At 47.2% G+C, this 27,500-nt stretch overlaps 3 protein-coding genes across 3 annotated transcripts in view; 2 read left to right on the top strand and 1 right to left on the bottom strand.

Moving 5' to 3' along the window:
- tinagl1 (tubulointerstitial nephritis antigen-like 1) overlaps nucleotides 1-12,919 on the top strand; it is a 30,381-nt gene extending 17,462 nt beyond the window's left edge. Inside the window, 2 exon segments of the mRNA XM_084455485.1 lie at nucleotides 9,044-9,089; nucleotides 9,385-12,919. Of these exon segments, the coding sequence (XP_084311611.1) occupies nucleotides 9,044-9,089; nucleotides 9,385-9,537 (199 nt within the window). The 3' untranslated portion in view covers nucleotides 9,538-12,919.
- A 3,493-nt stretch (nucleotides 12,920-16,412) lies between these two features.
- Nucleotides 16,413-18,978, bottom strand: LOC311323398 (lens fiber membrane intrinsic protein-like; the record flags this gene model as incomplete). Its single annotated transcript, XM_084455603.1, has 4 exons — nucleotides 16,413-16,474; nucleotides 17,066-17,200; nucleotides 17,317-17,466; nucleotides 18,804-18,978. 4 exons carry the CDS (start codon nucleotides 18,976-18,978, stop codon nucleotides 16,413-16,415), a joined length of 522 nt encoding a protein of 173 aa, XP_084311729.1.
- Nucleotides 18,979-22,707: 3,729 nt separating this feature from the next.
- The window catches only part of LOC311322729 (ubiquilin-4-like), a gene marked incomplete at its 5' end in the record, with an annotated part of 10,774 nt that continues 5,981 nt past the window's right edge, over nucleotides 22,708-27,500 (top strand). The window contains 3 exons of the mRNA XM_084454826.1: nucleotides 22,708-22,902; nucleotides 24,613-24,764; nucleotides 24,986-25,403. Of these exons, the coding sequence (XP_084310952.1) occupies nucleotides 22,708-22,902; nucleotides 24,613-24,764; nucleotides 24,986-25,403 (765 nt within the window). The remainder of the gene's footprint in view (nucleotides 22,903-24,612; nucleotides 24,765-24,985; nucleotides 25,404-27,500) is intronic.

Below are 27,500 nucleotides of genomic sequence, written 5' to 3' on the forward strand. Positions count from 1 at the left end.
TGTGTGTGTGTTTGTCTGTCTGCGTGCGTGCGTGCGTGTGCGTGCGTGTGTGTGTGTGTGTTTGTCTGTCTGTCTGCGTGCGTGCGTGCGTGCGTGCGTGCGTGCGTGTGTGTGTGTGTGTGTGTGTGTGTGCGTGCGTGTGTGTGTGTGCGTTACCAACAGCATTCCCTTCCCAGTCTGTCTGTCGCTTTGAGACACACCTTGGCCTCATTCCTCTGTTCTCCCCCAAACACGCCCCTTAGTTACCACGGCGACCACAAAAATGCAGGAAGCCAGACAACACCTGGATCGTCTCCCGGCCCTCCTATCCCCCACCCTGTCACCCCACACACACACACTTATACCATACCCCCATACACACACACACTTATACCATACCCCCATACACACACACACTTATACCATACCCCCATACACACACACACACTTATACCATACCCCCATACACACACACATATACCATACCCCCATACACACACACACTTATACCATACCCCCATACACACACACACACTTATACCATACCCCCATACACACACACACACACTTATACCATACCCCCATACACACACACACACACTTACACCATAGCCTACCCCAGATCTTCCCCGACAAGCGCTTCCTGCCTGCCCCTCTCTCCATCATCCTCCACCTCTCCCTCTGTCTCTCTCTCATCCTCCTCCACCTCTCCCTCTGTCTCTCTCTCATCCTCCTCCACCTCTCCCTCTCTCTCTCTCTCTCCATCCTCCTCCACCTCTCCCTCTCTCCCTCTCTCCATCCTCCTCCACCTCTCCCTCTGCCTCTCTCTCTCCATCCTCCTCCACCTCTCCCTCTCTCTCTCTCTCCATCCTCCTCCACCTCTCCCTCTCCCTCTCTCTCCATCCTCCTCCACCTCTCCCTCTGTCTCTCTCTCTCCATCCTCCTCCACCTCTCCCTCTGTCTCTCTCTCCATCCTCCTCCACCTCTCCCTCTCTCTCTCTCTCCATCCTCCTCCACCTCTCCCTCTCTCTCTCCATCCTCCTCCACCTCTCCCTCTCTCTCTCTCTCTCCATCCTCCTTCACCTCTCCCTCTGTCTCTCTCTCCATCCTCCTCCACCTCTCCCTCTCTCTCTCCATCCTCCTCCACCTCTCCCTCTCTCTCTCTCTCTCCATCCTCCTTCACCTCTCCCTCTCTCTCTCTCTCCATCCTCCTCCACCTCTCCCTCTCTCTCTCCATCCTCCTCCACCTCTCCCTCTCCCTCTCTCTCTCCATCCTCCTCCACCTCTCCCTCTGTCTCTCTCTCCATCCTCCTCCACCTCTCCCTCTCCCTCTCTCTCCATCCTCCTCCACCTCTCCCTCTGCCTCTCTCTCTCCATCCTCCTCCACCTCTCCCTCTCTCTCTCTCCATCCTCCTCCACCTCTCCCTCTGTCTCTCTCTCTCCATCCTCCTCCTCCTCTCCCTCTGTCTCTCTCTCCATCCTCCTCCACCTCTCCCTCTCTCTCTCCATCCTCCTCCACCTCTCCCTCTCTCTCTCTCTCTCCATCCTCCTCCACCTCTCCCTCTACCTCTCTCTCTCCATCCTCCTCCTCCTCTCCCTCTCTCCCTCTCTCCATCCTCCTCCACCTCTCCCTCTCTCTCTCCATCCTCCTCCACCTCTCCCTCTCTCTCTCCATCCTCCTCCACCTCTCCCTCTCTCTCTCCATCCTCCTCCACCTCTCCCTCTCTCTCCATCTCTCCATCCTCCTCCACCTCTCCCTCTGTTTCTCTCTCTCCATCCTCCTCCTCCTCTCCCTCTCTCCCTCTCTCTCTCCATCCTCCTCCACCTCTCTCTCTCTCTCTCTCTCCATCCTCCTCCACCTCTCCCTCTCTCTCTCCATCCTCCTCCACCTCTCCCTCTCTCTCTCTCCATCCTCCTCCACCTCTCCCTCTCTCTCTCTCCATCCTCCTCCACCTCTCCCTCTGTCTCTCTCTCTCCATCCTCCTCCACCTCTCCCTCTCTCTCTCTCCATCCTCCTCCACCTCTCCCTCTCTCCCTCTCTCTCTCTCTCCATCCTCCTCCACCTCTCCCTCTGTCTCTCTCTCTCCATCCTCCTCCACCTCTCCCTCTTTCTCTCTCTCTCCATCCTCCTCCACCTCTCCCTCTGTCTCTCTCCCTCCATCCTCCTCCACCTCTCCCTCTGCCTCTCTCTCTCCATCCTCCTCCACCTCTCCCTCTGTCTCTCTCTCCATCCTCCTCCACCTCTCCCTCTGTCTCTCTCTCTATCCTCCTCCACCTCTCCCTCTCTCTCTCCATCCTCCTCCACCTCTCCCTCTCTCTCTCTCTCCATCCTCCTCCACCTCTCCCTCTCTCTCTCTCTCCATCCTCCTCCACCTCTCCCTCTCTCTCTCTCTCCATCCTCCTCCACCTCTCCCTCTGTCTCTCTCTCCATCCTCCTCCACCTCTCCCTCTCTCTCTCTCTCTCTCCATCCTCCTCCACCTCTCCCTCTCTCTCTCCATCCTCCTCCACCTCTCCCTCTGTCTCTCTCTCCATCCTCCTCCACCTCTCCCTCTGTCTCTCTCTCTCTCCATCCTCCTCCACCTCTCCCTCTGTCTCTCTCTCCATCCTCCTCCACCTCTCCCTCTCTCTCTCTCCATCCTCCTCTACCTCTCCCTCTCTCTCTCTCCATCCTCCTCCACCTCTCCCTCTCCCTCTCTCTTTCCATCCTCCTCCACCTCTCCCTCTCTCTCTCTCTCCATCCTCCTCCACCTCTCCCTCTCTCTCTCTCCATCCTCCTCCACCTCTCCCTCTCTCTCTCTCCATCCTCCTCCACCTCTCCCTCTCTCTCTCTCTCTCCATCCTCCTCCACCTCTCCCTCTGTCTCTCTCTCCATCCTCCTCCACCTCTCCCTCTCTCTCTCTCCATCCTCCTCCACCTCTCCCTCTCTCTCTCTCCATCCTCCTCCACCTCTCCCTCTCTCTCTCTCCATCCTCCTCCACCTCTCCCTCACCCTCTCTCTTTCCATCCTCCTCCACCTCTCTCTCTCTCTCCATCCTCCTCCACCTCTCCCTCTCTCTCTCCATCCTCCTCCACCTCTCCCTCTCTCTCTCTCTCCATCCTCCTCCACCTCTCCCTCTCCCTCTCTCTCTCCATCCTCCTCCACCTCTCCCTCTGCCTCTCTCTCTCCATCCTCCTCTACCTCTCCCTCTGCCTCTCTCTCTCCATCCTCCTCCTCCTCTCCCTCTCTCTCTCTCTCTCCATCCTCCTCCCCCTCCTCCTGACTAGGACCAGGGCAGATTATGCTACAGTAGAATGAAGTTATGAGCTCACTTTCCACTTTCCACAAATATGTGCTTCTACAGTTTTATGTGTGTGACCCACCTGTTTTGAAGTGTCTCTCAAAGGTATGGTCTCACTTTCCAGTGGTCAGGTACCTGTGGAATGTGCGTGCGTGCGCGTGTGTGCGTGTGTGTACGTGTGTGCGCGTGTGCATGTGGGTTTAAGTCCACGTGTGTGTGCACATGCTTGTGTGTTCGTGTATACAGTAGTAGGGAAAGGGGTATACATTAGTAGGGAAATAAGAACTATTCTACCGCATGCAGCCGTTTGTAAATGTGCCAGCCGGCTATCGCTGGGGGCTGTGCTTTGTTTGGCTTGAACAATGCTTTGAGATTCCTGGACTCCAGACAGTGGAGCTGAGATAGAGCCGTCATGGAGGCTGTTTCTCTGCTCTTATCTGATCGGCCATTGATCAAGAGAAACGGAGCACGTACCAGTGCTGGATGCGGGATCCACTTCCTGTCTCCTACCACTCGCAGCGTTTGGCTGTCAGTGTTTAAGTGAAATTCGGTAATTGTAACTTTTTTATTGGCCGTGAGCGTGTTTATACGTGGCGCCTGTAGGAATGTGTGGCTGTTTACTTCAAAACCCGAGGTGTGTCTTAAGAGCTGTGCCTACGGCTTGTTTGTCTGTGTCAGGACAAGAGAAGGCTATTTAAGGTCAAAGAGAAGCTTGAGTGAAGGTCAGCGAAGGTCATGAACTGGCAGGAACACACAGCAGGGGGCGTGGACACAGACACAATACTGTGCTGCCAGTGTGTCTATGATCTGTCTACCCCCAGAGACAGCGCTCGCCGTGGCTGGTCGGGCCTGACACTATAGTGGCGTGCGCCCGTTCGGAGCGGCGCGGTTCAGCAACGATGGCGACGGTGATGATGGCAGCCTGTCAGAACGCCTGTGTGTCTCCCGCCAGCCTGCGCCGCCATCCGCTGACTCGACTGTTTACTCGCAGCGGTTTACCGGGGCCGACCGTCGAGCGAAGGGCGTGGGTGTTTTTGGAGAAAGGGGGGTTCAGGGTTGTGGTGACTGATGGGTGGCGTGGTGTAGCGCATAGAACCCCCAACCGTACCCCCCCCCCCCCCCCCCCACCCCACCCCACCACCACCCTCTCTCTCTGACCGACGTGGCGTGGCTGTTTGGACAGGCGAAATCCCACCACGCTGCGTTCCCCTAAGCCCAGGGCCTGGGAAAGTTTGTGGAGGTGGTATTGTGGTCCAGTGTGGTGGAAAGGCCATTGTCTGGCCTGCTGATCCCCCAGTGGAGTGGGCAGACTAGGGGGGGATCAAGACCCGGGGGAGAAGGTCACGGGGCCGTGGCTGGGCCGGGGGACAGGGGGTCGTCCCGGTGTCTGTCATTGTCCTGGGGTGAACTGATCAGGGAGGTGGGGGTAGAAGTCTGCAGTGGTCCAATTCTGCCTGGCTTGGTCCGTATGCTCAGTCTCACACACACACACACACACACACACACACATACACACACACACACACACATACAGGATCCACCACGGAAAGCTCTGGCCGAAACCCACGCGGTCGTCCTTTACGTCTATCCCAGCGTGCCTTCGACTAGTTTTATTTATTTGATTAATTCCGAATGATCTGACCTCTGACCTTCCCAGAGACAGAATATGTGATAAAGGGACGCGCTGACTGAAGGCTGGCATCATCTCCTGATGTTGGCACCGCCTAATACCCCACAGTTCTTTTCCCAGCATTCCTTTCCTCCTCTGAAAGATAACACGTGATTGGCCCTCGGAGCGTCTCTGGGGCCCAGAGGCCTGGAGCTGACAAACAGGAAAGGGTCGTGGGAGGGTCGCTCGGGAAGTCTGGGCGTCTTGACGTGGACTTCTGCCAGCGAGGACCAAATGCAAAGGATGAAGGGAATGTTTTCCTAGAAAGACCATGCAGGTTAGAGAGGATCGGAAACACAATAATAACAATAATAATAAAGCTTTATTTGTATTGCACCTTTCATAGAAAAAAAGCAGCTCAAAGTGCTTCACAACAGGGAAATTACATGCACAGAGTGTTTCACATAATATATTATAAATAGACATAAAAGGAACATGAAAGCAGGGAAAATAAGATGGAAGATGAAACACAATAAGAAGAAGATAATAATCAAGTAAAATACTGAAGTAGGCAAAACTTCACCTTTTTGTTGTTTTCCATATAAACACAGTATTTGCTAGTGTGAACTTCAGTTTCGGCTACAGTGAACTCTGATAACCTCTAGACAGTGAATGAATAGCCACACTTAAGTCTGGCCTAATAGGGAATGCTCTTGGATGCATTTTCTCGCTGACCAGTCCTTTCAGTAAGCGACCAGTAAGCAACATGTGTGGGATTGACATTAGAGACGCTAGAATGTTCTGGACGCCCTAGCAACGATCTAATCTTGACCTGGCTGATTGACAAATGACAATATCAAGCACAATAAGTCTTGGACCTGATATGTCACATGTCGCCCTCTCCCCCTGGCAGAATGTATATAAGACAGCCCCAGACTGTTAGCTGTTAGCTTTTAGCTTCTTAGCCTCCTAGCTTCTCCTAGCCTAGCCTTGTAGCAACCTAGCATGCTAGCCCAACAGCTGCACTGTCATACTGCATTCTTCATGCTGCATTCTTCCCTAAATGCTCTGGCTTCTACTTCACTCGCGGCCTCGACAACCACTCTGTACGTTAACAATACAATTGCTATTATAACAATGTAAGATTGTATTCTGCCTAGCCTAAAGCTAGGCTATTGTCTTTGTAACCCATTTGTTTATTGTTTAATAAATCCCCACGGCATTGGCGACTTCCGGGAACCCATCTGTCTGGTCTAAGAACTGTATACATCGATTTACATCAATACATTTTAAAAGGTCGAATAATAGGATGGAAAATAGAACCCATTGCAAACCACGCCTAATCTGAAATTCCGCCTCTGGTGAAATTTGTCTATGCCGCTGCGAATAGTGTTTTAACCTTCTGAATTCCAAGTGGTTGTTTGCAAATTGTCTATTTTTCCCAATAACGTATAATTTGCCTATTTTTGCCAATAACAATACGTAAGCCTTCTGAAGCTGTCCTAGCAGCTGATTTGGCCTATCCCAGACAGGCTGCAGATATAACATTTTAAAAGAAGTGCCGTAAGAAGCAAGTCGCTCAGTAGGGGGGCGTTCAGTAGGATTTCAGTTTTGTCCTCGTTTGCTTTAAGACATTATTGCTCATCCATTTATTTATTGCTAGAAGACAAGATATGAATGGAGCTTATACTGTAGCTATAGCATCATTTGATTAAGCAGAGATGTACATCATCTGCATAACTATGGAAACATACATTGTGCTCTCTAATGATATCCCTGAGTGGCAGCATGTATAGTGAGAACAGTAATGGACCAAGGCAGCTGACTTGTGCAACCCCCAAAACAGGTGCCATGTTTCTCAGACACATGACCTCCAAGCCTGATGTAGAACTCTCTCTGTATGTTCTGAAGCAGTTTAACACAGTCAGAAAGACCTGCCAGCCTTTCACGACGATTGATAAGGATGTCATGGCCGATCGTATCAAACGCTGCACTTAGATCGAATAGGACAAGAATTGAGACCTTATTTGCATCAGAGTTTAGTCTGAGGAAGCTGATTCTTTTGATGAGTCGTTTCAGTGTTGTGATATGTTCTAAAGCCTGATTGAAGTTCATCCAGGATATTGTTTTCTTTAAGGAGTTTATTTGTACTGAAACTATCTTTTCAAATATCTTACTAATGAATGGAAGGTTATAGGCCTATAGTTGGTCAGTGCATTAACATCTCGGTTAATGCACTGATTTAATAAAAAATGATTATCTACAGTATCAGTGTTGCCGAGTTGTTTAGCCAGGTCTTGACTAAAAACATACAATGCAAATTCTTTTCAGTTTTCAGATCATTATCCAAAAGGATTTGTTAGACAACGATCTGACTCTAAAAAAGAGCAGATTTCAACTGTAGACATTCTGTGACAGGACAGAAGGCTGTGACCGAACATTGACTCGTACCAGATCTGTGATTTCTAGGATGTGTTTGACCATGCCACTGGCTGCTTAAGATCACTGGTATGTTTAAAAGGGTTGGCATGGGCTCTGTCTCATTTCTGGTAGACACCTGAAAGATGATGTCTGTGGTTATTGCTGTGTAGTAGTTCATCCATTTGACTGAGCTTCAGCGTGGCAGCTTTAAGTGAGTCCTTGATTGGTGAGTGTGATGGAGGAGGGGAGGGGCATCGTTGGGTCTCTGGTTGGGACAAAGACACCCGCTGAGCACTTTGGGTGGTGTCTTCCAAATGCCTTGGGGAGGGGGGCCGTCGTGTCCTTGGCTGGGACAGGGACATCCTCTCAATGCCGTGGGTGATGTGAAGCAGAGGGTCCAGTGGGGGAGGCGTAGACGCGTTCTGCCTGTGTGTGTTGTCCTTCATGTCTCTCTTATTTGGGTATGGTCTGCATGTCTTGGGTATTGGGGAGCAGAGGGTCCGGTGAGTGGGGAGAGATTTCGGTAACACTTTACAATAAGGGTACATTAATAAGCATTAGTTAATTCATTATTAAGCATTAAGTAACAGTTAACTAATGTCTATATTAACCATTTACTAATGTTATTTATGTTAACTAAGGTTAACTCACCTAACCCTAACCTAACTAAGGTATTAATTAACATTAGTAACCTAACCTAACCCTAAATAAGCATTAGTTAACAGTTAACTAATGTTTTGTGACCCTTATTGTAAAGTGTGACCAGCTTTTTTGTACTGTCCTTCACGTCCATCTTGGTTGGGTACGATGTTCCAAGATGTAGTCCATGACATAGGTTGGCACCCAGTACTCTGGCTCCATTAATGTTTGGATGAACCCATCGGGTCTGAAGCAGTCTCTGAAGTTCCAAAAGATATCGAAATTGTCAATAAAGTCGATCCCATGGGAGAGGGACAGAGAGAGTGGATGCGGGCGCGTGTGCGTGCGCTCGCGCGCATGTGTACGGTGTTGGCTCGACCTTCAGTGTCCTTGCTGCTGTTTGTGTCTGTGAGATGGCAGGAGTGAGGAGTGTCTACTTCCTGTCCCTCCCCTTCCTGTTTCCACGAGGAGGACGAGGCAGAGGGGGAATTCCGTGTTCAGAGGAATTTAGGATTGTGGTATTTAAAAGGAGTGTCTGCGCTCACCATTTCAACATGCATGCATGCAGGTGTGTGTGTGTGTGTGTGTGTGTGTGTGTGTGTGTGTGTGTGTGTGTGTGTGTGTTATTATTGCTCTATCAGTCTGGCATTCCTCAGCCCAGGCCATAAATAAGGCGTTGTTTTCAGGATGCTGTTAGGGAGAGGAAAGATATGTTGTTCCCAGCTATCAGAGCGTTCAGGATCTTCCACATATAGCTTTTCCCAAGGTTCCCCATCAGCCATGTGAGGGAACTCGGAGGTGAACACTTTCCTGTATGGCAACATGTTTAGATGTTTTGAGCACATCCTCCATGTACAAGGTTGACAAACAGTGCCGTTCAACTCCGTCAGAGATGGTGTCTTTCAAAACACTTTGTGTGTGTGTGTGTGTGTGTGTGTGTGTGTGTGTGTGTGTGTATATGTGTGTGTGATGCGTGTGGGTGTGTGTGTGTGTGTGTGTGTGTGTGTGTGTGTGTGTGTGTGTGTGTGTGCGCGCGCTATTAATAGTCGAGTATAATTTTCCTCTTTAGGCCTCAAGAAGGTATTTGATGTTAATGAAAGACTCTCTGGTTTCCAGGTGGGGGGAGGAGAGGAAGTATGATGGAACAGTCAGGAAGTACTGGGTAAGCCCTCCTAGTCCTGGACTAATATTGAGAAATATGTCTAAATATGTCCCAATGTGGGTAGATAATTGACACCCTTTTACTTTAAAAAAAAAAAAAAAAAAAAAACTTTTATCCCCTTTTTTTTCTTATTTTTTACTTTATTTTTTATTTTTATATACTTAAAAATAAACAAAAAACAATCACCCTTTTACCTTACATGCCCTTTAGCTTTTAATAAGTCAACATTTGACTATACTTTAAATGGCCTGTTATGAACAGCTAATGAATGACTACTGGCCTGATTTTTTTCCAGATCGCTGCCAACTCCTGGGGTAAGAACTGGGGGGAGAGCGGCTACTTCCGCATCGCCCGAGGGGAGAATGAGTGTGAGATTGAGGCGTTTGTGATTGGTGCGTGGGGCCGGGTCAGCATGGAGGACATGCACCACCACCGCAGACGCAAGTAGAGACACAGGAAATGCTGTACCCACCAGAGATACCGGCTTTTACCCCCCGTTACCATGGGAACCGCACAACCCACCCCTAGAGGTTCCAACTTAGCCCATTCCACTACCCTGGGACCACCACGCAGCAACCCCCAGACTCCCTCTCATCTCACTCGCCTTTCGCTCACTCTTATCCTGGGGAAGAACCACATAACCTCCCCCAAACCCCAACTCTACCCCCCCTTCCTTACCCCTACTCTGGGGGAACAACTATCCCCATTCTCCCCCAATCTCAAGGTTTATGGCACCACAAATCTGGACCAGGCTTAACACGGGATCCTCAGCTCATCTTGAGTCAAGACAATAAGAACTTCAGGACTCAACGTTCCAAATACCACACTTCCCAGAACCCCCAGGTCCAGTCTGGCATGACTGACCCGTCTCCTCCTGCTTTTGATGGCTGGAGAGCTCACCTCAACGCATGGTGATGATGGGATCATAACCACCTTGATCTGAACGCTCTCCTCTCTGTCGCACGCTGACTTTCCCATCACTGTTAGGTGAGAATTTAACTTTGGCCCAGTACATTTCCAAGAGATCAAAGTGCAGTTGCAAACACATTCCAAAAAAGTAGGACCTTACAGTGGAAAATGCAGTGAGTTCTGATGGAGGTGGGATACGGGGTTGATGTGGCATTGGTGAACTGTCCTTTTAACAAAATGGATCACCATTATTTACTGTCTCTCAATAGTTTTTGGAAGACTTTTGAGTGTCAAGTAGTACAGAGAATGTACTACTCAACTCAATATTAATCTACTGTACCACATAGGCAATATTTCAAATATTGTTACCTCCAAATATCATACCCCATTGAAAACTCTCAACATAAATCAACAACTAGAATATATTTGTATGTTTTTCAAACATGATTGTGGTTATCCGTTATGTATAAATGCGTATCATACTTGTGATGTGTAATCTTGGCTGATGAGAAGCTTTAGAAACATCTCATTTCAAATAAAACATCACTTAGACAAATGCCTTATCAAACGCCTTAAAGAAATAGGCCTGGGCTTATCTCTTTGAAAAGATAGATTGTTTGCGTATGATAGTCTTAATTCCATTTTGAGTACACGTTACAATAATGTTTCTGTTGTATTTTCCTCTTTCAGAGGTGTAGTGTCTGTTGTATACTGGACACCTTTCTCCCCTTCAGTTGCTTTGAAAGGTGCTTAGAATCAAACATATCTGCCTTTATAACAAGAGGGGAGAACGCTGCTGCCAAAGTCTGTTCAGTACACTTTCATTGTAGTATTTCTTGTCACGTTCATAATATTACACTAACTCACACACACACAGATGGTTCAGCGATGACCCTGTCTGACTCTGACCTTACTCATTGCCAAACTCCTCAATGATATCCAAAGGTTTCTGCATATCCAAAAAAGTATTAAGAAGTCCAGCTGCACATTTCACAGGTTTCTTCGCTGCTGGTTTGTTTCATGTCATTCAACAGGTGCTTCTTTGGGATAGTGTCCTCCAGCGGTTGTTTTTGCATATTATGTTCCAATTCAACTGTAACGCAGCTCTGTTTTACAGTCTCAGTTTCCAGGACAACTGTACAACATAATTCCCTCACCGTACTGTAGGCTACATCAGCGTAGCCTCACTTGTAAATAAACGCTCAGTCATGCTCCTCAACTGCCGCTATACAATGGCGTATTGGTCTTCCTACAAAGTCTCTCTACAGTATCACTCTAGATGGTTCCCACACAATTTCCTAAAGTCTAGCTGCGCCCCCGGCCCAGGCCATCTTCATCTCCTCCGAGGGAAGACAGACATGACAGAGAAGAGAGGTTCGGACGGACAGACAGACAGGGTGCAGTGGAGAGGGGGCTCTAGAGTAGGGAGACGAGAGCTCTCATGCTAGCCATGAGCTCTACAGGGTCTTTACTTTCATTTCAAACGGAGCGAGAGGAGATGAGGATGATCAAAAGAGCCACACGCCGGATTGAAATGCATCGTGGGTCAACAAGGCGTGACAGTGCATGAAATAGAATGGAGGGACAGGACGGGTGGAGGAAGGCGTTGGAGACTGAGCTACTCAAACATAACACAGCTGTGGGGTTTTTGTCTCAAGGGAAACAATATGATGTTGTAATTCAGCTGTTAGTATGCTGTTGTTCTGGCATTAGAGAGATGAGCACGGTCATCTATTTTGTCTTTATTTTGGTATAGAGATTGTGTCATTCATTATAACTTCTTGAGAAGAGCAGTCAAATCTGAGCATCTGGCTGTTGGAATAGGCGGGAGGAGTGAGAGTCAGGTTTTGAGTAGATGCCTAGTACATTGCTTTAGTGCCCACTCACTGTGAATAACATTTACTTTATGTAGCTTTCTTTTCAAATCATAACATTTCAGACTTGCTAGTTTCACTGAGTAAATCAGATAAACATTGTGTGACTTTGAACAGAAATGTACCACAAGGACGGCATGGCTCTGAAAACCTTGACATCATGTCTTTTTTTTTTTTCTTTCTCTTCACACGTTGTAAACTTTTAACCAGTAGAGTTGGGATGTGTTCCACATACATTTATTCTACAGTAGATTGTTCACTGCCATTATAAGCTATATTGTAACTGTTCATAGATATAACACACGTGTTTATTGGTGAATGTAAAAAAGAAAATATTCTTATACAGTGTAGCAACTTCTCAACCAGACAGTTTATACTGTGAGGGACAGTTGCCCCTCCCAGATGCGGAATAGTCCGATGAGTTTCTGCCAATCTGTTGGATAAGCCTACCGGTGTATTTCCTCATGTCCTTATAGGGCTCAGCCAATGATAGACTGTCTGGATCAGCGGACTGAGAGATAGACAGGATGGTAGAAGAGTGGACTCAAGTCATGCGGAGGAATGCAGTGGAATTTGGATAAAAGCTACAGTAGACTGACTGCCCTTTTCAGTTTTAATACAATGAAATACTAGGTTGGGCATGGTGCTATTGATGTTGAGAGCTGGGAATGAGGAAGCATCAGTCAAGCATGTTGCATAATTTACACAACATTTCTGGTTCAGTTGATTAATGCATAATCCTATTCAGAGTGGGGTTTAGAGCTAATCAGTGACAACAAATGGCTTTACTTTTTAAGTATGACCATGAATCCCAAACAAATATGTGTCAATCATGGCAAAAAAACACCCTAAAACTTCCACAGAAACCCAATGATACATTCTGTATTTAAAGTCAAAGAACTCCATATTTAGTGATACATAGACTTTATTTATAATAAGATGTGTAAATTATATACTTTTTTTTTCCTTTTTTCTGTGCAATGTGTATTACCTGTCTGTCTCTTGGATTGTGTGCACTCAATGAAAAATTACGGTAGTGTTCACCTGTGTGGCACAATAAAATCTTTCAAAAGAACCATCGCTGTTTCCGTGATTTGTTGTGAATTTCTGCTACACACTAATGCAACACTTTTATTTTTCTTGCCTTTTAAAATAATATCCACTCAATGTAGGGGCAGTATCCAGATAGCAGGTATTGGACACTGGCAGGACTCTTTAGGGTTGAGGGGGCCCAGACAGGGGTTAGGTTGGGGAATTGGGGTGGGGTAGTAGTCGAGGTGAGCGGGGGATGAGTCCCATGGGATGAGGCAGGGGTGGGATGAGGACAGTTTGTTCAGGGCAGTGCTGTGTCAGCACTCTCCTCCCCTGCTGAGAGTCATAACTCAGACCGTTGATCTGGACATATAGAACACCAGGACAAAAAGGTTCCCACACTTCTCCATGTGGGGGCTTTGGTCTGTGTGGGACTGGTATTTATGTATTATTTATTTGTGTGTTTGCATATGTTATTTGTTTGTGTATTTTTCATTTGTTTATGTTGCCTTTTCTGATAGTGCTGTGTGTGTGTGTGCGTGCGTGTGTGTGTGTGTGTGTGTGTGTGTGTGTGCATCCGCAACTTGAAAAAACAAGGCACTGTGTACACACAGCTGTGTGAACATCTGTCTCAGTAAAGAACTCTCAGTAAAGTGAACATAATTGTAGGTCTACAACAGAATCAGCTTGATTGAGTGAATTGTCACATATTTCAACAAGCTCCAACAACCGCATGTCATGGCAAACAGGATCTGAGACAGAGAGCAGAGCAGAGCATGGTGGCATGTCCAGGAGAAATGGTTCTGACCTTGCATTACCAGTGCCGGAGAGGAATTGATGAATTGATCATTCACAGACCTCTCTTATGGTATTTTGTGTACTGAGTACTTAATTTATAACCCTCATTCTGCCATTTGTTCAAGTAGGTTTTACTCTCAGTAAATATGTAACTAATGCAAATATGTAAATGAGGGTATTGTACAGTACATAGGCTTGCACTGCACATACATATCATAACGGCACACGCGCTGTACATCGCACACCATTTTGAATTTTGTATTTTGCATTGTTATTTGCACTGCCCTGTCTTTGCACTGTCCCATCTAGTCCTTGCACCTTGTCTATGTCAGTGTCATGAACCAACTGATTAGAATAAAACTACCTGGCAATAAAAGTGATTCTGATTCTGAATTTTCTACATTGAACTCACACAATATACCTATTTATTTGTGTGGGCCCATTATCCTAACATGCTATTCGGATGCTTATGCATTTTAATATTTTGTCAGCATTGCAGACACAGGTTCAGGCGAGAAAAAGGGCAGATCAGTAGATTGGCAAACATTTTTCATACCATTACTGTAATTCCAGACAAACCTTCAGTCCCACCACAATCCAGAGGATTATAGGGAAAAAAGCAAATATATGAATCAAACCTGAACTTGTTCACCTGGGAGACAACAAACCAGCCTGGGCGTACTGTAATCCCACGTCTAATCTCTGTTTACAGATCACCTCACAAAATAGTTGAACATAACTCTGATTCAATTTGGTAACAAAACAAAACAAAAAGTATATTGTGTAACCCTCACTGTATCATTGTTGCTTAAGGGAATCCCGGAAGCTTGGGTGAGGGAGGCATGTGGTTGGTGACTATTTGGTGACTATTTACATTTCTCTCATTGTTTCAAAGTCAACATTAGCCCAACATCAAAGTCCCAAAGTCCATTACCTCAACACCGACTGTTCCTTCTCACACAAACAATGTTGGCCAACACATTCGAGGAGGAAACTGTGATTATGGACTTAGGCAATGGAACAAACAGGAGCTACCCCACCGCCCTGGTATTCTTCTTCAGGGGGGGCTCTCTGTTCTTCTGCTCATTGTCTGTAGAATGTTCTAGAACCCTCCCAGTGTTCCCCTTGTTTCACATAACCAGTGTTCTCCGAGGTTTCAACAGCTCCTCAACAATGTGAGTTTCTACAGGATGATGAACCCTTTCCCACAAACAAACAGCTGAATGAAGATGTCTGGTTTCACTATTACAGTACGTTCAGAGAAGCAGGCCTCTTATGTTGGAGTTTCCTTTGATATAGCCTAGTGTTCTTCACATTGTTGTGCAATCATTTCATGACTATATATCTATTCATCTGTCCGTCCGTCCGTCCATCCATCCTTCCGTCTATCTATCTGTCTATCTATCTATCTATCTATCTATCTATCTATCTATCTATCTATCTATCTATCTATCTATCTATCTATCTATCTATCTATCTATCTATCTATCTATCTATCTATCTATCTATCTATTCGTTTCAAACAGGCACAATGTTATAGGCTATACCACCAACCAGCCCGTGGTACTGCTCTAGTGTGTTATAACAGGACCCTTTCGTGGAGGCCTATCTCTGTAGACTGTAATTGGGGCCACACAGGGCTAGGTCCTCTGTAACTGGGCAGTTGGCAGTCTGTGGAAAATTGTAATCAATCGGCCAGAACATCTACTGTATATGTAACTCATGCTTTGCTGTCATGTTGAATCATTGAGTGTTTGCTAAAAGATGCACATGTAGCAGAAACAAGCACTGTACTCTTTCTACATGACCTAACCTTTTACAGTAGCTTGTGTTCAACGCTACCACTACAGTGCATGGTGGGGTTTAGTGCTGCCATCTAGAGGTGGTACGTATGTATGCATGTATGTATGGGGTGGCTGTAGCTCAGTTGGTAGAGCGGGTCGTTCAATGATCGAAGGGTCAGTGGTTCGAATCCCAGCTCCGACTGTCCACATGTCGAAGTGTCCTTGAGCAAGACACCTAACCCCAAATTGCTCCCAATGAGCAGGTTAGCACCTTGCATGGCAGCTACCGCCATTGGTGTGTGAATGTGTGTGTGAATGGGTGAATGAGAGCCCATTGTAAAGCGCTTTGAGTGCCGCTAAGGTGGAAAAGCGCTATATAAGTGCAGTCCATTTACCATTTACCATTTACGTATGTATGCACCACCGTGCTCAGAATGGACGTGGGCTTTTGAAAAGTCTTTCTAAAATCCACAAGATGCAGCAATAGAACCGTTTGAGAGCAACTTTATTGGAACATTTGAAAATATGTCAAACCAACATGCGTTTGCCTCTGTCCAACTTCCTAGTCAACCCCTTGACTGGCATCGCTTTTCAAGGATTTGAAAAGGATGATGAGGTGACGTCATTATTATTTTTTGTCAGCATTTCTCATCCCATTTCCCTTTGTAAAGACTGTTGTGGTTAATAATGTGTATAAGTAAAATTAGCACCATCATAAAAGTTCCCTTCATGTCAGCAAAAAAGCCTACTGTCACAAGACTCTCCTCCATCCAAACCTACTGTGGATATCTGGGAGTCCACTGAAGTGTAGTGTTCAGTCATGGAGGCGTGTCATGTGTTAGCCTCTCTGGACAATCACGGTCATTCAGTGTAGTACAGTCCTCAGGTTAAAAAGGTTGTTAAGCTTGAGTGAGGCCAGTCTTCTCCTAGCGTGAGCTAGTCCCCCTCCTACATTCATGCATTCTGTAGGCACACATATAAAAAATCCCTGCAAAAAGAATACACACGTTTAGAATGTGCATGGGGTAATAAAAAGTAACACATTTCCCAACAGTCTTTATTAGGGCTGGGTATCGATTCGAATTTCAAGAATCGATTCGATTCCGATTCACAAGGTTCAGAATCGATTATCACGATTCGATTCGATTCAATTCGATTCAATATCGATTCGGTTAGTGTTACTAAAACCTGTTTTTTTTTAGCTGTAACCTTAATTACATCACTGCCAAGTTATGCAACACATCAACAGGCCTACTACGGCTGGGTATCGATACTGATTTCCAAAAATGAATGAATCATTGAATGAATTAATGAACTATTCATTCCTTCATTTATTCATTCATTCATTAAATAAAAGATCGATTTTGGGATTCATGAATCGATTCTGAATCATTTGATTCAGAATCAATTAATCAATTTTTCTTAACCCAGCCCTAGTCTTTACTCAGTCCGTTATGATTGTAGTTATATTATATACAAGTATATTGCAGCGTTTATGTCAACTGTGCTAGCAAAATGATGGGGAGCCAAGTTGAAGGAGAGTGCTTGACTGTACAAGTGCACGTGAAGTTCTTCTTACCTGCGAAGAAGGTCATGAGCAGCGCCACCCAGCCTAGTATGTAAGACCAGGAGAAACGCCAGTCACCGAAGCGCTTGCCCAGGAAGTTGACCGTCACACCCGTGTAGATGGCCATGGCCAGCAGAACAAATAAAGCTGGTGGGGGGGGGGGGGGGGGGGGTAAAAAGTATGTCAATGGTAAAAGCATGTCTGGATGTGTACATACATACACACGGTTTATATGATGTTACGAATGACAGGGAGTGACTCACTGGAGACAAAGAACATGATCCCTGCAGCGAAAGAGCGGTTGAACCTCTCGAAGGTGGAGAAGTGGGCGAAGGAGAGGATCCCGGCGATGATGCCGGCGAAGCAGGACATCCCCGACAAGATCATGAAGGCCCGGGTAGCGTTCCAGTAGGCTAGGCAGAGAGACAGGAAGAGAGACAAGCAGAGAGACAGCCAGAGAGACAGGCAGAGAGACGGGCAGAGAGACAGGCAGAGACAGCCAGAGAGACGGGCAGAGAGACAGGCAGAGAGACAGGTAGAGAGACAGGCAGAGAGACAGGTAGAGAGACAGGCAGAGAGACGGGAAGAGAGACAGGCAGAGAGACAGGCAGAGAGACAGGCAGAGACAGCCAGAGAGACGGGCAGAGAGACAGGCAGAGAGACAGGTAGAGAGACAGGCAGAGACAGCCAGAGAGACGGGCAGAGAGACAGGCAGAGAGACGGGCAGAGAGACAGGCAGAGAGACAGCCAGAGAGACAGGCAGAGAGACAGGCAGAGACAGGCAGAGAGACAGCCAGAGAGACAGGGAGAGACAGGCAGAGAGACAGGAAGAGAGACAGCCAGAGAGACAGCCAGAGAGACAGGGAGAGACAGGCAGAGAGACAGGCAGAGAGACAGGCAGAGAGACAGCCAGAGAGACAGCCAGAGAGACAGCCAGAGAGACAGGGAGAGACAGGCAGAGAGACAGGCAGAGAGACAGGCAGAGAGACAGGCAGAGAGACAGCCAGAGAGACAGGGAGAGACAGGCAGAGAGACAGGAAGAGAGACAGCCAGAGAGACAGCCAGAGAGACAGGGAGAGACAGGCAGAGAGACAGGCAGAGAGACAGGCAGAGAGACAGCCAGAGAGACAGCCAGAGAGACAGCCAGAGAGACAGGGAGAGACAGGCAGAGAGACAGGCAGAGAGACAGGCAGAGAGACAGCCAGAGAGACAGCCAGAGAGACAGGGAGAGACAGCCAGAGAGACAGACAGAGAGACAGGCAGAGAGACAGGCAGAGAGACAGCCAGAGAGACAGGCAGAGAGACAGGGTTTCAACAGCTGACACTGGTGATGTCCACTCCACAAGGAAATGAGAGGACCCTGATCGTAGCAGCAAAGTGACCTGATGACCCTAAGCATTCTAATACGTCAAATGCCATGATACTGCAACATTGTGTCCCATACTTCTACAGTCCACAAGAAGTGGCTAGCTCCCCTATGCAACCCGTCTTCCCTTCATCAGAGAGTAGACAGCGCCATCTAGTGACCTATTCCCTACTGACGCTCAACATTCAGAATATTTGTGATCATTGGCATGACTTATCGTCCTTTGACAGAAGATGGCGTCATTTAGTAGCCTTTCCCCGCACAAGCGACAGGTCTGTTCAACGAAGTAACCTAGCCGTTTCCTCTGGGCCCCTAGTGCTTTGTGCATGTGTGTTTGTGCGTGTACGGAGTGTGTGTGTGTGTGTGTTTGTGTGTGTGTCTCACCGATGCTGTCCGTCTGCATGTAGCACTTCCCAGACATGCAGTACCTCCACAAGCCCTGGTGGGCGTAGCTGCCAGACAGACGGTACTGCATCCAGTAGTCCGTCGCCGTGGAGACCACCAAGAGAATGTTCCCTACGATGGCGCAGAAGAGGCCCCCTCCCATGAAGCTGTACATCCTGTCTGCAGCAGAGCACCTGGGATTGGGGTAAAGGGGTTATTAGGGGCATTAGTGCTCATACACACATTAAACACAGTTAGATATACTGTATCGACACACTTATTTGTTTATTCATATGTTAATTCAGACAGTTAATAAATAAACTGTGCACACAGATAATAAATGCAATTCTAGTTATATAGTGCGTACTACAACACACTCACATTCAAATGCAGCATGGCTACAATAAAGTTATTTGCACTGGATAATATAAAGAGAGAGAGAACAATCACTCGAACTCAAACTCGAAAAACAGGAACATACTATCATTGACGACAGTATCTGTGGGGAATCAATTCAGCCTCCATTGATCCAACAGTGCACCATACAAGTCTATAACATGTATATCTATAACGTCAGTCTATAATATGTTATTTCTGAAGTCATTGCTGAGTCCTAAAATAAAGTGTAATGTTTTTGAACTTCTAAAGGCTTGTTCTGAACAAATAATATAAGTTAAGGAACCAGTTACTCAAAGTTGAATCAATGTTTGTTTAAAAGTCTACCCACCACTTGCTACTCAATCAGATGAAGTTGATTATTTTGTCATTGCATATATTGTATGAAACATGATGCTGCTTACCTTATTTCTTCAGATAAAACCCTCTTAACAGCCCACCTTTTTCAGGTAAAAGGGAGAGAGGGAGATAGGGAAGGAGGGAAACACGTTTCGAGCCGGGAGAGAGAGAGAAAGAGTCAAAGAGAATTCCACTGGGCAAAATTCCAAAAGGTTATCCCCTCTGTTTTTTCTGTTGATGGCAGCGAAATCCTAACAATTCACCACCCTGGAACAACGCATCACTGGGGAGCACGGGGGCACGTGACCTCCGCCCTTTCAGTGTGTGTGTGGACTGGGTGGGGTCTAGCGGCTAGGCTGGGGGCCAGGGGTCGAGCGTCAGGGAGATGTGTGTGTGTGCGCGTGTGTGTGTGTGGGGTCTGTGTTTTTTGTGTTTTGTTTGTTTATAAATGGTGTGTTCTAGAACTGTGGATGTGCCTGTGTGTGCAGTAATGCTGTTGTCAATGCAACATGCTGAGGCCAATGCTTTTCATTCACTGGGGGTCGTGCTGTGGCATCAGAGAGACACAAGGGAGGGGCTCTGTCTCACATACGCTGTCTGGACCATGTGAGCCGCCTGCTATGATCATTAAGCCATACTCATACACTGTAAACATATCATTGAGATCAGTGACATCCTATGATTACAGCTAATAACAATACCATGGTTATTCAACATGTAAACATTAAGCTTCAGCTGCTTATGTTGCTTCCAGCCAGCAAGCTGGTGCTCTGGGAGCCGACACACGGGCACCGGTTAAGAGGACGTCCCACACCAACATACGTGGATGTACTGAGGAGGGACGCAGGAGTGGAGAGTTCTGCGGAACTGGCTGGATGTACGGACGACCGAGAGGATTGGAGACTTCGCTGTCAAGCTCGTCTGAGGACGACCTAATGATGATGCTGCTTATGTGACAAACACTCATAAAACAAAAACACAGATACACACACACACAGGCACACACACACACACGCACTTCTCAAGGCAGCGACAGATCTGTGAGGCCAGACAGAAGACAGGAAGGTCATCTGGCTGGCTCTGACAGAAATGTCAAACCCTTCATCAAAAGGCAATTGTGTGATTTTCCGAATCAATGGATCAAAACTAGCACACACACTGACCCTGGACACTAGCAAGACAAAGGAGATGATTGTGAATTTCAGGAGAGGAGAAAAAAACCTCCGCCCCCATCATCACCAGAGGGGAGGAAGTGGACAGTGAGCCATTTAAAATTCCTAGGGATGCAGATCTCTGATGGCCTAACCTGGACACACAACACAGAGGCCATCCTAAAAAAAAAGGCACAACAACACCTCTACTTTCTGAGGTGCCTGCAGAGATGAGGCATGAGCACACAAACGCTTGTGAACTTCTACCGCAGCATCATTGAAAGTGTCCTGACTGGAGGCATCACAGCCTGGTACGGCAAGGCCACGCCCCCGCCCACGACAGGCACGCCATCCAGAGAGAGGTGAAGACGGCGCAGAAGATCATGGGTGTGGAGCTCCCAGCCATCGAGGATCTCTACAAGCAACGCTGCCACAGGAAGGCCACCTCCATCACAAAAGACGCCAGCCACCCCAGCTACCACCTGTTCACACCATCTCGTCAGAGAGACGGAAGATGGCTGAGCATCATGACTGCGAAGGAAAGGTTCCACAAGAGCTTTTCCCTGACGCGGTCCGCAAGCTCAACAGCACACAGCTGCAGTAGATGGACACTGAAGACACACCTTGGACATTCCACCCCCCCACCTACACCGCCACAACCCATTACCCCCCCCCCCCCCTCCCCGCCTGGTCAGTTAACTCCCGTCCCCCGCGACTGGTCTGTTCTGATGGACCAGCCACTCAATCCCACTCCCCTGCCCTCGCTGACACCACCACCCCAACCCCCATTGACCCACCCACCCCACCTCGCCCCCCCCCCCCCCGGACCAACAATTGATCAATTGACACTTTGAGCACCTTGTCTATTCAATAGACAACAGCTGACTCTGCACTACTGTACACTCGATCACTTGAACCAACACCTGACAACACTTGAATAATTGAACATCTTGCCCATATGATAGACAATTACAAATGACTCTTGCCTATACAATCGACAATAACGACTGACTCTGCACAACTGTATACTTGGATGTTATTTAACTGCACTACCTATATTATGGACACAGACACATTCATCCATGATTGGATGAGATAAATAGATGAGGATGATACTGATAGACTATAGACTGCGGATAGAAAATTGACAGTTTGGAACCTTTAAATGTCTAGCAGCATACTTACTGTAGGACTGGAATGAGGAAGTGATTAGTGCTGATAAGACACTGTAAGGACAAGCGATGACAAGAATTCCAATGTTCCTGTACCTGTAGGCTACTTGTTACACATGGCAAATAAACATTCTATTCCATTCTATTCTACACATGCACACACACATGTTTATGAATGGTTGGCTCCTGGTGGTTCATAAATACAGATGTAGTCAAAAAAAAACATAGGACAAAAGGTCATTGAAGATGCTTCCTGCAACCGTGGGTAACATCCTTACAGTTATTGCATTTAAAAATCAAGATAATCAGAACTTCAGAACAGAATCAGCACTCCACGGTCAATGGTCAGAAGAATAAAGTGATGTACTCAACATAACTTTAGTATTTTAATCTTTAGTCCATTATGGATTTATGAATGATAGTAACCATGACACCTGTGCAGTCTGTGTGAGTCAGATATTTTAATATTTGCCTTAGTAATGGGCTTCGTCATGGAGGACTGAGAGGCTATTTCCATTCAAATGCTTAGATTTTAGATTCAGGGTATGTTACTTTTACACTCTAAGGTGATGATGATGATGATGATGATGATGATGATGATGATGATAGCTGATTGGCCCTTCTGTGTGGATTGAGGCTTGGCCTACTGTAAATCGTGCTGATTGTTGCTGATTGAGATCAGTGTGAGTATGTATTGCATTCAAAGCATACAGGAGGCTTGAAACATCATTTGACTCATGATGATGGGTAAAGAAATCCCCCTGTCCTTTCCTGTCCTCTTTTCTTTCGAAGGCAAGGCTGAACTCAAATGACCCGGAAGGGGACGCCAGATCCAGGTGAACTCAAATGACCCGGAAGGGGACGCCAGACACAGGCGATTCCAGCGGAGGAGTAAAGATGGCTGACAACGGCGGCGCAGATCCTGTGAATAACAACAATAATAAACCTGTCGCTTCGGAGGGAACTCTTATTAAGGTCACAGTGAAAACCCCGAAAGACAAGGAGGAAATCGCGATCTCAGAAGATGCATCTGTCACCCAGGTTGGTTCAGAGCCGATCCCCAGTCCCAGCCTGCTACCCATGCATGCTAGGCTAGCTACAACGTCATGCCCCTGCCCACTTATCCTCCTGGTTCACTTGTTAGCTAGCTAATGCTAGCTATCTGTGTGTATAGCATTCTGCTAGCTTCTAGGAAACGAGCATGTCAGAAGTCGGTGAAAAGAAAGCAGTTATTCACAGCCACCTGACCTCATATTCACATTACTAGGATGTTTGGTAGTGTAAACGTATCTGGTAGCATAATAAAGCAGGTTGTATTTCTGGTCGGTTGAAAGCTAGCGAGCTAACGTGACACTCTGAGGCTAGCTAGCGAGCTAACCGGCTTGGTCGCTAGTAGACTGACTAGTAGTCAAACAAGTGTGCACTGATGATGGGTCGTTCCGTAGTAAACCGTTTTGTAGCTCACTTGGCTAGCTAGCTATCCATCCAGGGTGATATCGTTGACTCAGATCTCTTTAGTATGGGCCGGTAGTATTAGACGTGTGAGTTACGAGGAGGCCAATGTTGAGCCTTCTCTCCAGAATGTTCTATGCTAGCTAGCTTGCTAATTAGCCAGCCTAACAAGCTAGCCTAACTAGACTCCTGAGTACGCTTCATTGTCCCTTGATGTGGATCAGTGTTCTTTATCTGGCTATTGCTCCCTCTTCCTAGTCCTGTGCCCCTCTGCACTACTTCAGATACAGAACCAGGCCAGGGGAGAAGATCCCATGATAGATCCCATGATAGATCCCATGCTAGATCCCGTGATAGATCCCATGATAGATCCCATGATAGATCCCATGATAGATCCCATGCTAGATCCCATGCTAGATCCCATGCTAGATCCCATGATAGCTACAGTTCATTGATCTGGGAGATTATCTGTCATTCATGATGGCTGCATTGAACTAGTGCAAGTCCAGATGGAGCTTAATAAAATCAGTCTGAGGTCTAGGGCATCCACGTTTTTCCACTAAATGCATTTAGAGAATCGTTTACAGTCAACAGTTATTTAAAGTTTTGTTCTGAAACTGAAAGATGGAAATCATTTGTTTAATCCTGATACATATTGCAGTGAAGTAATCTGCCATTATTGGCGAGCAGTCTACTGACCTACTCTAAATGCAATTATTGTAACTCACTTTGGATAAAAGCATCTGCTAAATGACTATGACTTTAATGTATATAGGATAATGAATTAGATATTAGATATGGGAGTCAATGGCCCAATGAAGTTTTCATCAAAGTTTATATCATGTGTCTGAAGCATCTCTCTAGGCTAAAATAGTATTGAGGGGAAGTTAAAATGATACATTGGCCAGTGACTGGCTGTAGAGTATGGCTTCAGGAATTCTCAAACAGCAATATCTCACATTGGTTGCTAGGAATCAGTTTTGGGGCAAATGTGAAGAAACTTTTCAGTAGCTAGGCTATATCGTGACCAAGTTTGTCATTCTTTGTGAGGGAGTAAAGCTTTGCCTGTTGTGCAATGAACACTTAAGAGTGAATTCCGGGCTTGTAGAACACTTAATAGGATTTGTATTGGATATTTTCCGCAGGCATTAGCCTTTCAATCTTACAATACACAATCCAACACAGCTTAGACAATTGTTTCTACTTCTATTCCTGACACCCTTTTTTCTTTATTTTGTATGTCTCTCTCTTTCTCTATCTGTCCCCCCCCACCTTCTGTCTCTCGCTCTCATGTCTCAGTTTAAGGAGGAGATCTCGCGGCGGTTCAAAGCCAAACAGGACCAGCTGGTCCTCATCTTTGCAGGGAAGATATTGAAGGACGGCGACTCGCTCAACCAGCACGGCATCAAGGATGGCCTGACAGTCCACCTGGTCATCAAGACAGCACAGAAGTAAGGCAGCACAACCACCCAGAGCAGCATGCTACCGTCACAGTGGGATTAGGGTTAGGCCGAAGGACTGGATTCTTTTGACAACATCAGCTGATATCTACTATTGCACATCTGGGAATATCGGTAGCCAATATCAGCGGAATTAGCAGGTATATGTATGTTTGAGGAAAGCAGAAAGTTATACTTAAGCTCATGAACATGTTGTTTGGTTGTCCCTCCAGGGCAGCAGATGGCGCCAGTACACAGGCCTCCTCCTCCACCCAGGCAGGTAGTGGCAGTACCACCAGCCCCAGTCCAGACGCCAACCCCTCCTCCACAGCAGGCTCCACCACTGGCAGCCCGGCCTCGGGCCCCACGCAGACGCCCAACATCCTGAGCGGGTTCGGGGACCTGTCCAGCCTGGGGGGCCTGGGCATGGGCTCGGCCAACTTCATGGAGCTGCAGCAGCAGATGCAGCGGCAGCTGATGTCCAACCCGGAGATGCTGTCCCAGATCATGGAGAACCCGCTGGTGCAGAACATGATGTCCAACCCGGACCTGATGAGGCAGATGATTGTGGCCAACCCCCAGATGCAGCAGCTGATGGAACGCAACCCCGAGATCTCCCACATGCTCAACAACCCGGAGCTCATGAGACAGGTGAGCAGAGGGTAGTATGTAGAGAGGTGAGGAGAGGGTAGTATGTAGAGAGGTGAGGAGAGGGTAGTATGTATAGGTGAGGAGAGGGTAGTATGTATAGGTGAGGAGAGGGTAGTATGTATAGGTGAGGAGAGGGTAGTATGTAGAGAGGTGAGGAGAGGGTAGTATGTAGAGAGGTGAGCAGAGGGTAGTATGTAGACGGGTGAGGAGAGGGTAGTATGTAGAGAGGTGAGGAGAGGGTAGTATGTAGACGGGTGAGGAGAGGGTAGTATGTAGAGAGGTGAGGAGAGGGTAGTATGTAGAGAGGTGAGGAGAGGGTAGTATGTAGAGAGGTGAGGAGAGGGTAGTATGTAGAGAGGTGAGGAGAGGGTAGTATGTATAGGTGAGGAGAGGGTAGTATGTAGAGAGGTGAGGAGAGGGTAGTATGTAGAGAGGTGAGGAGAGGGTAGTATGTAGAGAGGTGAGGAGAGGGTAGTATGTAGAGAGGTAAGGAGAGGGTAGTATGTAGAGAGGTGAGGAGAGGGTAGTATGTAGAGAGGTGAGGAGAGGGTAGTATGTAGAGAGGTGAGGAGAGGGTAGTATGTAGACGGGTGAGGAGAGGGTAGTATGTAGAGAGGTGAGGAGAGGGTAGTATGTAGAGAGGTGAGGAGAGGGTAGTATGTATAGGTGAGCAGAGGGTAGTATGTATAGAGGTGAGGAGAGGGTAGTATGTAGAGAGGTGAGGAGAGGGTAGTATGTATAGGTGAGCAGAGGGTAGTATGTAGAGAGGTAAGGAGAGGGTAGTATGTAGAGAGGTAAGGAGAGGGTAGTATGTAGAGAGGTAAGGAGAGGGTAGTATGTATAGGTGAGCAGAGGGTAGTATGTATAGAGGTGAGGAGAGGGTAGTATGTAGAGGTGAGGAGAGGGTAGTATGTAGAGAGGTAAGGAGAGGGTAGTATGTAGACGGGTGAGGAGAGGATAGTATGTAGAGAGGTGAGGAGAGGGTAGTATGTAGACGGGTGAGGAGAGGGTAGTATATATAGGTGAGGAGAGGGTAGTATGTAGACGGGTGAGGAGAGGGTAGTATGTAGAGAGGTGAGGAGAGGGTAGTATGTAGAGAGGTAAGGAGAGGGTAGTATGTAGAGAGGTGAGGAGAGGGTAGTATGTAGAGAGGTGAGGAGAGGGTAGTATGTAGAGAGGTAAGGAGAGGGTAGTATGTAGAGAGGTGAGGAGAGGGTAGTATGTAGAGAGGTGAGGAGAGGGTAGTATGTAGAGAGGTGAGGAGAGGGTAGTATGTATAGGTGAGGAGAGGGTAGTATGTAGACGGGTGAGGAGAGGGTAGTATGTAGAGAGGTGAGGAGAGGGTAGTATGTAGAGAGGTGAGGAGAGGGTAGTATGTATAGGTGAGCAGAGGGTAGTATGTATAGAGGTGAGGAGAGGGTAGTATGTAGAGAGGTGAGGAGAGGGTAGTATGTATAGGTGAGCAGAGGGTAGTATGTAGAGAGGTAAGGAGAGGGTAGTATGTAGAGAGGTAAGGAGAGGGTAGTATGTAGAGAGGTAAGGAGAGGGTAGTATGTATAGGTGAGCAGAGGGTAGTATGTATAGAGGTGAGGAGAGGGTAGTATGTAGAGGTGAGGAGAGGGTAGTATGTAGAGAGGTAAGGAGAGGGTAGTATGTAGACGGGTGAGGAGAGGGTAGTATGTAGAGAGGTGAGGAGAGGGTAGTATGTAGAGAGGTAAGGAGAGGGTAGTATGTAGAGAGGTGAGGAGAGGGTAGTATGTAGACGGGTGAGGAGAGGGTAGTATATATAGGTGAGGAGAGGGTAGTATGTAGACGGGTGAGGAGAGGGTAGTATGTAGAGAGGTGAGGAGAGGGTAGTATGTAGAGAGGTAAGGAGAGGGTAGTATGTAGAGAGGTGAGGAGAGGGTAGTATGTAGAGAGGTGAGGAGAGGGTAGTATGTAGAGAGGTAAGGAGAGGGTAGTATGTAGAGAGGTGAGGAGAGGGTAGTATGTAGAGAGGTGAGGAGAGGGTAGTATGTAGACGGGTGAGGAGAGGGTAGTATGTAGAGAGGTGAGGAGAGGGTAGTATGTAGAGAGGTAAGGAGAGGGTAGTATGTA

This window comes from Borostomias antarcticus, assembly GCF_949987555.1.
Source record: "Borostomias antarcticus genome assembly, chromosome: 21".
Lineage (NCBI taxonomy): Eukaryota > Metazoa > Chordata > Actinopteri > Stomiiformes > Stomiidae > Borostomias > Borostomias antarcticus.